General features: G+C 48.1%; 1 protein-coding gene across 2 annotated transcripts in view; it reads left to right on the forward strand.

The window, feature by feature from the left end:
• STK10 (serine/threonine kinase 10) overlaps nt 1-12,474 on the forward strand; it is a 112,572-nt gene that overhangs the window by 46,865 nt on the left and 53,233 nt on the right. For both annotated transcript variants that reach the window (XM_035715150.2, XM_025434245.3), the window contains exons 3-4: nt 6,340-6,388; nt 11,355-11,504. In XM_035715150.2, the coding sequence (XP_035571043.1) occupies nt 6,340-6,388; nt 11,355-11,504 (199 nt within the window). The remainder of the gene's footprint in view (nt 1-6,339; nt 6,389-11,354; nt 11,505-12,474) is intronic.

The following is a 12,474-nucleotide window of genomic DNA, read 5'->3' on the forward strand; positions in this document are numbered from 1 at the left end:
AACCGCTGTGCCACCCAGGGATCCCAGTATCTCATAGTTTTGATTAGCATTTCCCTAATGACCAATGATGGGGAGCATCTTTTTATATCCTTATTGGCCCTTTGTTTCTATTTTGGAGAGACATTTATTCATATCCTTTGTCCATTTTTAAGTTGGGTTATTTGTCCTTTTATTGTTGAGTTGTAAGAATTTTTTATATATTCTGGATACTAGTCTTTTATCAAAATATATGATTTTCAGGTATTTTTCCCATTCTATGGGTTGTCTTTTCACTTTTTCAGTCCTGCACTTTGATGTACAAAAGCTTTTATTGTTGATGAAGTCCGTTGCGTCTATTTTTTCTTTTGTTGCTTGTAATTTTGGTGTCATTTCTGCCCACCCGATCTTAACTAATTGTCATATACTCCTTGACATGCACTCAGGTATCCACAAAGCCTTTTTGTAAAAGATGAGAGGATATTTAAATAATTACATATGTATTATATATATGTACATATGTACATACTATTTATATATACTCATCTTTTGGGAAAATACTCATTGAGGTAAACTCCCATTTTTTTCTATCTGACCATCTTTAATTATGCAAATCCCTAAAGCCTCTGAAAATACCCAGGGCTTCTCAAACCATCCCTTGGTAAAGGCTTACCAGGATGACCTTATATCCTACCCAAGCCCTTAGCTCTTCGGTTAGAAGCACAAAGAATAAGGAACATTGATGAGGAACTTCAGGTTAATGAGGATAAAAAGGATAATTCTGCCGGTTTGCTCCCAAGATTTCTCTACCACCATCTTACATTAGTTTTTGCCAGGAGGAGGGGAGATGTGGCCCCAAGGTCCAAGCTTCTTGCCCTTTTGCAAATTCTTATAGAGCAGTGGTTCTCAAAGTATAGTCAGGGAACCAGCAGCGGCACCCCCTGGGTGCATTTGTTGGAAATGCAGATGCTTGGACCCTACCTGACACTGCTTAGTGAGGTTTTGTTTTAACAAGTTCTCCAGGTGATTCTGATGCATGCTAAAGTTTGAAGACCACTAGCATAGTGTTTTTAGCTGGTAGCACTTAGAGATGACTAGGAAAATCTTATTTGCCAAATGAGATGGCATCCTCGTCTTCCCCTTTCATTGTTCTAATTCATCTTCATCATCTCTTGCCAAATGTGAGATCAGATGCTTTCGGTAACAAGAAATAGAAAATCTCAAATTAGCCTAAACAATGGAAGAAATTAATTGGCTTGCATATTTTATTTGAAAAGTCCAGAGGAAGGTAAGATTTGAGACAGATATCGAGCATGGCTCAGTTACACTGTGATCTCTCTGCCCTCCTCTTTGTATCAGCTATGTCTTCATGCTGGCTTCCCTCATGGTTGCAAGACGGCTGCCTGTGACCATCGGGGCTTCGTGCTTCCTAATTGTCTCTAGAGGGAGATATCATGGCATCTCACACCATCAAGCAGAGCTCACCAGCTTGGCTGTGCTTAGACCAGCCCTGAGCCAGCCGTCAGGGCAAGAGGCAGAGAATTTCCCTGGTTGGGTTAGGCCTCCTCTCCCCACTGGGGATGAGTTGAGTCTCACTCAGCTACCATGGCTGTTTCACAAAGGGGAAGGAAAGAATGCTGTGTTGGCAGGGGGAAGACAACCATGATGCCTTGGCCTTTTGCTGTTTGTGCCAAATCCACTGTTCCTCTGCTTTCCCACCCTCTAGAGATACCATATCTGATGTTGGTGGTGGCGGGGTTCCTCTAAAGCAGAAACCCTGTCTGTAACACCCTTTATTGAAACACTCTGGTGCCTTTCTCCAGACATACAGAACTCTCAGGGTCAAGTTCATACTTTGAGATGTTCGAGTTCTAGTTCCAGTTAACCTTTGATGAACCCCTTGGAACATTCCACCATTCCCCCCTTCATTCTCTTCCAGGCTATTTTGCCTCTGCACTTGCTATGTTTTGCTTACACTGTCGCTGTGCTGCTTCATTTGACAAATTTGCCCTTCAAAACCAGCTCTTCTCTGGGAGGCCCTTCTCTGTGGATGGCCACAACTTTTTTGATAACTTAGTCATGATGTGCCTATATTGGCCTCTGCCTGTGGTCTTGGGGCAGGGACCTGTCTGGTTCATCCTGGGTCCCCAGTCCCCAGGCTTGTTAGAGACTAGGAACTCAGATAGTGTTTGTTGATTGAATACTACTTTTATGGTCCTGCTGTGCCTAGCACTGTGAAGCCCCCTGGTAGTAGTCAGTTGGTACTTGTCAATGAATCAATAAACTGATCACAAACTGCACTTCACCACGTCCTGAGAAAACCTTGAGCCACAGTGCTTGCTGCTCTCAAGGGAGCGTGAAGGATGAACCTCTGATGGGTTCAGGGAGTTGGTCCTTGGTACTTGTAGCTGTTGCATTTGGGGCTTGGTGAGGGCTTAGGGGCCTTCAGCTCTGCACCCAGGAATCCTTGACCCTAAGAAGCCTCTTTTCATTCCTAGACACAGTGGGCACAGGCCTGCTGGGGCTCTAATTGTAGACAGGCATAGATATCCCATCTCCCTTCAGTTGAATAGATGCATCTATAACCAGGGATTATTTTAAGACAGTTCTTCCCATTAAAAAAAAAAAAAAGTTTATTTCTAATATTTTTATGATGCCTGTATGTTGAGTAAAATGTGGAAAATATATACCAGTACAGACTACCTGTAATGCTTCCCTGGGTATTAATGTATGTGCTTCCATTCTGTTTCCCTAGCATGAATATTTAGTGACTTCCTAAGGTATTGGGATGCATATTTTATTTTTATTTATCGTTATTTTATTAATTGAGATTATTTTGTTAATTACCCGACACATTTCTGTGGAAGTCTCCTGCAACCCTGCCACTGACAAGCTGAAAGAACCTTAAGACCCATGTAGAGGAACCTAGGAATAACTGTCATGAAAGGGACCTTTCTTTTTGGTATCACATCAAGACAATAAGATGTGAAAATTTTAAAACCAAAAGGAGAAAAAAAAACACTTAAAGGGGGAAGAAAACTCAAACCATATTTTGTTATATGTGAGAGTATTGTCAGGCAGTATTTACACAAAGGTTAATGGAATATCACTCTAACACATTTGTGATGAATACCAATGAGTGGTGTTTCTTCAGACTTCTGCAGGATGGTTATCTTTTATTTATTTTTCTTTTTTAAAAGATTTTATTTATTCACAGGAGACAGAGAGAGAGAGAGAGGCAGAGACACAGGCAGAGGGAGAAGTAGGCTCCATGCAGGGAGCCCGATATGGGACTTAATCCTGGGACCCCAGGATCACACCCTGAGCCAAAGGTAGATGCTCAACTGCTGAGCCACCCAGGCATCCCAGATGGTCCTCTTTTAAAAACATTTTATTGGGGTCCATATATAAGTTGTGAAATAGTGTGGGTTTAATCTTGGCATAGAGTCAAAAGTTGGTATGTTTATTCCCGGGAATAAGACCAAAGCTAAGCCCAGAGCTTCTCAGCAGCCAAAGCAATCAGTCAATCAATCAGTCAATCAGTAAATTTTAACAAATTGCAAAAGGAAAGTGCATGGGGTCATGGGGATCTAGAATTGCAGAAGAGGAAGTGAACTAGATTGGCAGAATGTTCAAGCTTTCCTAGTGCTGAACTCTGGAGAGGATGGTCATAGGGACCTTGTGTCATGGTATTGTGTAAGGGACAGTTCCCTGACAGACACAGGAACTGCCAGAATTTGGTCACTTCTTGCACTGTGGTAATAACAGTGGGTGTGGTTCTAGAAGGCATGGATTTGTAGGAAGCCTGAATAACATGGTCTAAGTGTGATACTTGGTGGTTCTGTTTGCTAGAGATTCAGCAAGGGCTATTAATTGGTGTGGCTTTGCTATTGTGCTTTCATGTTGAGAATCTCATGGAAGTGCCTTGATGTTGGAGGTACAGCAATTAGTGCCATTTTACAGATGAAATTGAGGCTTGGGGAGATTAAGTGACTTACTCAAGGTCACACAGCCAATTTAAGTGGCACTATCAGGACTTGAATTCAGGTCCATCTTGTCCTTTGCGACTGCAGGCTGTGAGAGAAGAGGGAATCGCCTGAGCCTGTGCTGCGTTCACTGCGTGGGCAGAGTTTGGACAGTTGTTTTGTAAACACCACCTCATGTAGTCCTTACAGTAACTCTGGATGGCCCATAGTATTCTTCTGTTTTACAGAAAGGCCACACAGGTATTAAGGGGTGGAGAGGCAGAGCACGGGCTCCTGACCTGGGTTTGCTGAGGGGACTTCAGAGTGTACAGGATTTCAGTAGAACTGCATGTAAACATTTGTTCCTATTTGCATTTTTCTGGGTGAGAGGAGAGAGGTTACCTTTCATAGAGTCTCAAAAAACAACACAAGTACAGAAGAATCCCAGATCTGTGAGCTCAAGGAAGGAGTCCTAGCTACAGCTCTTACTGACTGAGCCCAAACTGGGTGCCTGTTGCTCAGCAAGGCTTGGATGACCTTGCCAAGGTCATTCCCTTGGGGTTTGGGTGTGTATTCCCCCCCCACCTTACAGGCTGCTCAGGTAGCAAGTGGTTTTCCATAATGACACATTTTGCTTCATACATTGCCTCTCATGTCTGGGCTTTTCTGGCGTTTCTGGGCAATTAGTAGGATTTTTCTGTCCTTCTGTGGAGCTGAGAATTGTTAAAAGGCAGAATGAGATGCTGTACTGCAAGAGGTCAATGGCTGTGTCCAGGTCCCCTCCGGTCCCTGATCCCTGGGAACAGTCTGGTGATTGGATGGATGACTGGCAGAAAGAAGTTCCTCTTCCCACTGTCATGGGTTGTCAGACATTAATTCATCTGTGATGGCTTTTATTCAGGGTCACTGTAGTTTTAGAAGTCCTAGAGAAGGAGTACTAGCCAGGCACGGCTGGAGTGACCCCAGGAGCCTCAGAGGCCATGTCCTTCCTTCCTGGCAGGAGGTGGTGTGCAAGCTGCGGTATCTCCTTATGTGGTTCTCTCTCCTGGCTGGCATGGAGCCTTCTACAACATGGAACAGGCCTGTCTCCTGCCCTAGGAGGTTAGGAGGGCCAGCACTGTCTTGCTATCCCCAGTAGCTAGCTAGTACTCTGGACCCCTGCTTGACCCACTGTGGCCTGTCCCCCTAAATATAGCCCAGTGGTGTGGCCCATGTTAGAGCAGTGGCATCAGCAGCCCCATCTTCCAGCTGAGAAAATGCACTCAATTGGAGTGCCTTGCCCAAGGCCATAGCAAGTGAACGGTGGGTCTGGGACCTGGGTCCAGCCATCCATTGCTACATTGCCTTATATTTACATTGCCGGGAAGCCTCTGGAAGTTCACCACAAGCTGGAGACTCCATGGAAATACGGAGGCCCCTCCTCCTTCCTCTGGCTGGAGAGCAGCTCTGGCCCAGGGATTTCTGGTTGGCACCAAGGGCGCTCTGCATTCTTTGCATCCTTCTCTGGCCCCCACGCTGCTGGGAGCCCCCTGGGGGTATGGGTCTGATTGTGATCCTGGGCCCACTGCCTAGTGGGTGTGTGGTGAATGAATGAATGAATGCATGTGTGAATGAATGACCTGGGGAGGTTGAAAACCTTTCTAGTACATGACCTGTTACCAAATAATCTGCGACCTTGGTCAGCCCCATCCCCTTTCTGGGCCTGTTTTTTTTTTTTTTTTTTTAATATTTTCTTTATTTATTCATGAGAGACACACACAGAGAGGCAGAGACACAGGCAGAGGGAGAAGCAGGCTCCCTGTGGGGAGCTCAATGCGGGACTCGATCCCAGGACCCTGGGATCACCACCTGAGCTGAAGGCAGATGCTCAACCACTGAGCCACCCAGGTACCCCACTGGGCATGGGTTTCTACACCTGAGCTGGTCTTCGAGCCCCGATGTTCTGGTGTTCCAAGCCAGCAAGGGCACTGGCCTCTAGAAGGTGGAGAGAGGCAAGGGATGGGTGCTGGGATTCTGTGAGGGCTTGGCCGGCATGTATGTGGGCAGAGGTGTCCTCTGGGACTCCTGGCTGTGGAGCCTAGGACGTGGGGCAGCTGGCAGCTGGGGCGCAGGAGGAGGGTGCAGGGCCTGGTGGAAAAGGCGATTTGTGGCAGCTGTGGGTTTCCATGGCAACTTTTTTTCCCCCTGAAAAATACCCGGTAAACCCTCTAGATTTTAGGGCACCCTATGAGGTTTGGGGTCAGATTGGGGTCATGCAGACTGGACAGGCCCTGGGACGGGAGGAGGAGAGGCCTGGGAGCAAGGGCATTGGGTGCTGGCAGATCCTGCTGGACCAGGGCCAGGTCCCGGCTGTGCACCCCTCCCTGCTCATTATTACTTTGCCTTTTGTTTTCTGTAGATCATGATCGAGTTCTGTCCTGGAGGAGCTGTGGACGCCATCATGCTGGGTGAGTCTTCCTAGATCCAGTGTGGTGGTGCTCGGGTGGGCTCTAGAACCCTGGTCTAGGACTGGGTCACTCCCCTGCCCCAGCAACTCACATGGCCTCTTGGAGTATCTTCATTCTGTCCCCTTTCAGGAGCAGGGGTTGGTTTCTTGGAGAGAATGTAGGGCTCTCATTGCAAAACCAGCGCTTCCTGTTCTAAAAGCCATGTGTCCTTGAGCTGGTCACTCGCCCCCTCAAGCTTTGTTGGCCATGAGAAGGGTGATGCTTCCTTTGCCCCACCCGACAGCACCCTTAGGAGGTGAAAGACTTCCCCTGAGGGAAGTTCTTTGAAAAGCGGGGATCCCCACCCATTTTGTAAGAGCTTAATGGGGGTGTTGTCAGATTTTCATACCCCAGACAAGCTTGAACAGTAAAAAAAATTCATTTCTGTGAATATTTTGTCAATAGTCCCTGTATGCCAGAGATGGTGGTGGGTGCTTTCACATATTTTACCTGAGTGTTTCTGTTTTATTTTTGGCCAGATTGACACTTAGAAGGGTTAAGGAGGTGGCCCAGAGTCCCCAGCAGGACTGAGATGGGAGCCTGGGTCTTGTGGGCATGATACGCACTGAGGGGAGGCCGAGGGGCCAGGGCCCCAGAACATGGAGAGGCAGGCCCACGATTGTGGGGTGGCTCAGCAGAGGGGAGGTTTTTGGGGTAATGTAGAACCACTCAGCCACTCTTTTATTGTGAGGAAGGTATTTTCCCCCTGAGTTTAACTCAGGAATGTCCTGAATTTATGGCAGCCCTTTCCAGAGCTATAGAAATGCTGGCCTTCCTTGCAGAGACCCTTCCCACTCCCAGAGTTCTCAGATGGGGAAATGGCAGTAAGTAGCTAGACATGAGTACTTATGACATGGCCCTTGGGTGTTCTTCCTCTTAGCTGAGACTGCCTTTGAAGAGTTTCATTATTCTGTGCAGAATTTAACAAGATAATAATGGTGGTCTTGTATGAGTTGAGACTCTCTAGCTTTTAAGGCAAAGACTGTTTAAATTGGTTTAGAGGAGAAAAAGGTGGGAGATGTAGGAGGGGGAATTTTTTGCACAAATAACTAAAAAGTTCAAGGGTGACCGGCTTCAGGCACAGCTTGGTCTAGGAATTTTGTTTTGTTTTGTTTTAAGTTTTCATAAGAACTTGGTTTCCTTCTTTCAGCTCTTGGCCCCACTTTCCTCTGTGTTGGTCTCATTCTCATGCTGGATTTCTGTTCATGGTGACAAGGTGGCTATAGGAGCTCCAGCAATATTTGTATTCCAAACAGCAGGATAGAAGAAGAGAGGGTAGGATCACTCCAAAAATCCACACCCCATTTCCACTTTTTATTTTTATTATTTTATTATTATTTTTAAAAGGTTTTATATTTTTATTCATGAGAGACAGAGAGAGACCGAGACATAGACAGGGAGAAGCAGGCTCCCTGCGGGGAACCCGATGCAGGACTCGATCCCAGGGCCCCTGGATCACACTGTAAGCTGAAGGCAGGTGCTCAACTGCTGAACCAGTCAGGTGCCCCCAATTCCATTTTTTAAAGGAGCTGTTAGAAAATCCCCACGTGACACTTTCATTTACACCTCATTGGCGTGATTGTAATACCACAGAGCTGGAAGAGAGACTGGGAAATGTGGTCTTCTACCTGGGTGGCTGTATGTTTAGATACTAAAAAAGAAGGGGAGAATGGGAGCCACCTACCAGCGTCTGCCTCTCCAGGTGTGCAGCTTGGATCAATGAGGTCTGGGGTAGAATGTCAGAGATGGAAGAGGCATTTACACATACCAGGTCCTTGACCTCATTCATACCTGGGGCAGGAGCCTGGGCTGTGGCTCAGCCTGCAGGCAGACTCACTTTCTGGCTCCTTGTCTCACTGCTCCAACCCCACCTGGTTTTCTCCCTGTTGGTGACAGCAGTTAAAGGAAAATTGCCGTCAGCATTCTGGAAATCCAGGTGGGAGAAGAGAAGGTGGGATGTGGAGACCTGACAAGGTGAGACCCGGCCGTGGGTGCAGCTGTGTGCTGAGGGGTGCACTTTCCCATAGATGCCTGCCCTGCATAGAGGGACTTTCTGCCCTTAGTGTCTCCCCATCGCCCTATGGAGTCATGTAGAGTGACGAGGCTGGGCTTGGGGTCCAAGAGACCTCTGAGGGCTGCCCTAGGTTCCTCTGTGTGGTGGGGCGCTGGGCTGGCCCCTTTGCGAGATGAGGGGAATATGCAGGGCACTTCACTGTATGGCCCCTCTAGTTAGTTAACTAACACCCGGTGTTTGCTCTGATCCGGGTTGGCCTTGCCTTGCTGGTTGGCTCTCAGCCCTCCTGCGGAGGAGAAGGGGTGGGGTGGAGCTGGCTGCAGTTTCAAACAGGCGAAGGAGTCATCTGCGATGTTGCAGATTTTTTTAATATGAGGAAAATATTCATGTATTGCTGTGTAATCAAAAATTAATCTTAAGAATTTATCATACTGTACGATTCCAATTATATGACATTCTAGAAAAGGCTAGATGATGGGGCCAGAAATCAAAGGAATGACAGCTTAGGGGCTGGTGATGGGGGTGAAATGTTGATCACACACAGATTTGGGGCAGTGAAGGAAACATTCTCTATCTGAATCACGGTGGCAGTTATGTGACTATATACGTTTGTCTAAATTCATAGAATTGTAATCTAAACAAAAATGAATCTTACTGTTGACAAATTCTAGGACTTAAAAAGGTCTGTTTGCCTTATTGGGTTATTGTGAAGATTAAATGAAAGAATGTATCCAAGTCCCTAACTCCATGCCCGGTACATTGGTAAAGGCTCAGAAAATGGTGACCGTGAGACCTTCGTTGTCGTCATCATCACAGCTTGGCTTATTTTGGTTTCATTTATGTAGAGAAATCAGACACGAGCAAGGCCCAGTTGGCCATTCAAAAAAATTACTGCAGATAATCCAGCGTAATTTCAGGGCCAGCATAACAATAATGACCTTTCATTGGCTCTCCTTCGTGCTGAGGAGTCAGCATACTTTATGGCTGGAGTCCTGCCTACGTCACTTCTCATCATCCCATTTTATGGATTAGGAGATGAAGGCATAGACCGAAGGAGCACCTTTGAGAAACCTCATAGCTAATGAGGGGCAGTGCCTCAGTTCGGGCCCAGTCTGGGTGGTCCTATGTCCCCCTCCCCCAGCTCTGAGCCTGTCTGTGGTCTGGGGGGGACTTGGGGGTTAGGGATGAGGTCTCAGGGAGCCTCAGGTCACAGGAGGTCACAGAAACCCTTTGAGGGTTTCTGGCCAGGCATGGCGAAGGGAGACAGATGGGAGAGTGCTGCCCTGGTCTGAGGGAGGCCTGGCAGCAGTGCCCTGGCTGGCCAGCCCCAGAGCCTGCGGCATGAGGACCCAGCAGGCAGGGCAGTGGGGGGCTCACTTCAGCGTAGGTGGCTTGGTGGCACCAAGAACTAAATAATACGATGGCCGGTGGGTCAGTGAGCATATGATGTTGGCCTTGAATCTTCTCATGCCCTCCCTCCCTCTGCACCCACTCAGCCCCACATTGTCGTTCCCACCTCCCTAAGCCGCTGAGTCGGAGATGCTTCCTCTTGGAAGCCTTGGCTAGACCACCACAACGGCCCCTCACTGAGATCCCTGCCTGCTCTTGCTCCCTGCAAGCTCTTCACTTATCCCACTGGGGAGAACTTTTTATTTATTTTATTTTATTATTATTATTTTAAAAAATTTATATAGTTACTCATGAGAGACACACAGAGAGAGGCAAAGACATAGGCAGAGGGAGAAGCTGGCTCCCCGTGGGGAGCCTGATGTGGGACTCGATCCCAGGATCCCAGGATCATGGCCTGAGCCGAAGGTAGACATGCTCAACCACTGAGCCACCCAGGTGCCCCTAAATGCAAAAATCAGATTGTCTCTGCCTGCTGAGAGCCTGTCCTGGACTGCCCATTGCCTTTCAGATAAAGTGTAACCTTCACAGCTAGCCTGTAGGGTCCTGCACAATCAGGCTCTTCCAACCTCTGGCCTTGATTCATTTTCCCCTCATCCTTCCCCTTCCATCAAAAAGGGTCCTTTGCACATGCTGTGCCCTCCCTGTGTGGGATACTCCTCTTTGTATTCTACACCTGCTCAGAGAAGGGCCCCGCCATCTCTAAGCAAACACTGGTGGTAGCAGTGCGTGTGTGTCTCCCAGCCAGCACACGAGAGGCCCCAGGTGTCAGCCTTCCCACGAGCCCTTCACCTTCCGGCACCTTCACATCTCCAGCACCACCACCGGCCAGTACACATTTCTTCAACACCAGCCCAAGTCAGCCTCCAGACCTCTGCTTCTGCTGCTTCCTTGACCTGGAATGCCCTGGCCCCACCTTTTCGCCTCTCAAACACCTGTTCTTCCTACAAGACACAGCTTGAATGTGCTCGCTTCTGGACAGGCTTCTAATTCCCAGACAGAAGGGATTACTGCCCATCCTGCCCGGCCCCAGCCCCCATCCCAGTCCCCCTCTGTCCAGGCATGGCTCATCGTTTCCATGCCCCTCTCTGTGTCCCTGCACCAAGCGTGGAGTTTGACATGGAGTAAGTGTCACTCATTGCCTGCTTGCAGGGTGGATCTTTGCCTCTTAGAAGGGTTTTCTTTATGAACTTGCTCTCTGAAGCGGGCTGGCTGGCTTGAATCTCAGATCTGTGAATTGCTACCTGTGTGACCTTGAGCAAGTGTATTGACCTCTCTCGGAGCCCTGGCTGCTTCATCTGTCAACTAAGATAATTGTGCCTACTCTGTAGTGTTACTACGAGGACAAAATAGGTAACACGAAGGGCTTAGAAGTGAACTTGTACGTGGTGAGTGGTCACTGACATCGGGGGCTCTTGTATCTCTGGCAGCTGGCTGAGCCCGGCATTCAGCCTGCCTGCAGAGACCTTGTGCTGAACTGACGGTTCACTTCCCCTCTGTTTCCAGAGCTAGACAGAGGCCTCACTGAGCCCCAGATTCAGGTGGTTTGCCGCCAGATGCTGGAAGCCCTCCACTTTCTGCATGGCAAGAAGATAATCCACCGAGATCTGAAAGCTGGCAACGTGCTGATGACCCTGGAGGGAGACATCAGGCTGGGTAAGAGCCGTCTGTGGGTGAGGATGGGTGGGCAGAGCCTGGCAATGCCTACCCTGTGGTGCCTACCTGGGGATATCAGCCTGGTCTCAGCGGCGGGGTGTGGGGCACGTGTGTAGAGTCCTGACTCCCATGTGGCCCAGGGTGTCCGTGGTCTTCACTTACCTGCTCTGGGCCACAGAACTCAGACAGTTCCTAGTGGCTCAGTCTAACCTACTGGTTCTCAACTGAGGAGGACTTTGTCCCCCCAGGGACATTTGGCAATGTCTAGAGCCATCTTTGGTTATCACAACATGGGGGCAGGGGAGACTCCTGGCATCTGGTGTGTGGAGGCGAGGAATGCTCAGCATCCTGCAGCACACAGGACAGCCACTTGGGATGACGTGATCCTGTGCCTCTGGGGCTGCTGGTGTGCTGTGGGAGGTGCTGCTCTGACCCTTTTGCTGTTGCTTCTAATAGAGAAGATTTGAGTGAGAGGGACAGAAGGACAAGGCCGCCTCTGTTCGCAGATAGAATACATCAGACATATATGTATTTAAACAAATCTTTTTTTTTTAAACCTTTTTAAAAAAAATTGCATTTATTTATTCACAAGAGACACAGAGAGAGGCAGAGATGTAGGCAGAGGGAGAGGCAGGCTCCCTGCGGGGACCCTGATGCAGGACTCGATTCCAGGACCCCGGGATCACAGAAGCAGAAGGCAGAAGGCAGATGTTAACCACTGAGCAGAAGGCAGATGTTAACCACTGAGCCACCCAGGCATCACTGAACAAACCTTTTTAGTTTTCATGTCTCTTCTCTCTTTGTACTTTTTAAAAAATTGTGGTAAAATATATGTAACATAAAATTTATCATCCTAACTTTGAAGTATACTGTTTTGAAGTACACAGTTCAGTGGCATTAAATACATTCGTGTTGTCGGGCAACCATCACCACCATCCATCTCCAGAAACTATTCTGTTATCCCAAACTG

This window comes from Canis lupus, chromosome 4 (assembly GCF_003254725.2).
Source record: "Canis lupus dingo isolate Sandy chromosome 4, ASM325472v2, whole genome shotgun sequence".
NCBI classification, from domain to species: Eukaryota; Metazoa; Chordata; class Mammalia; order Carnivora; family Canidae; genus Canis; species Canis lupus.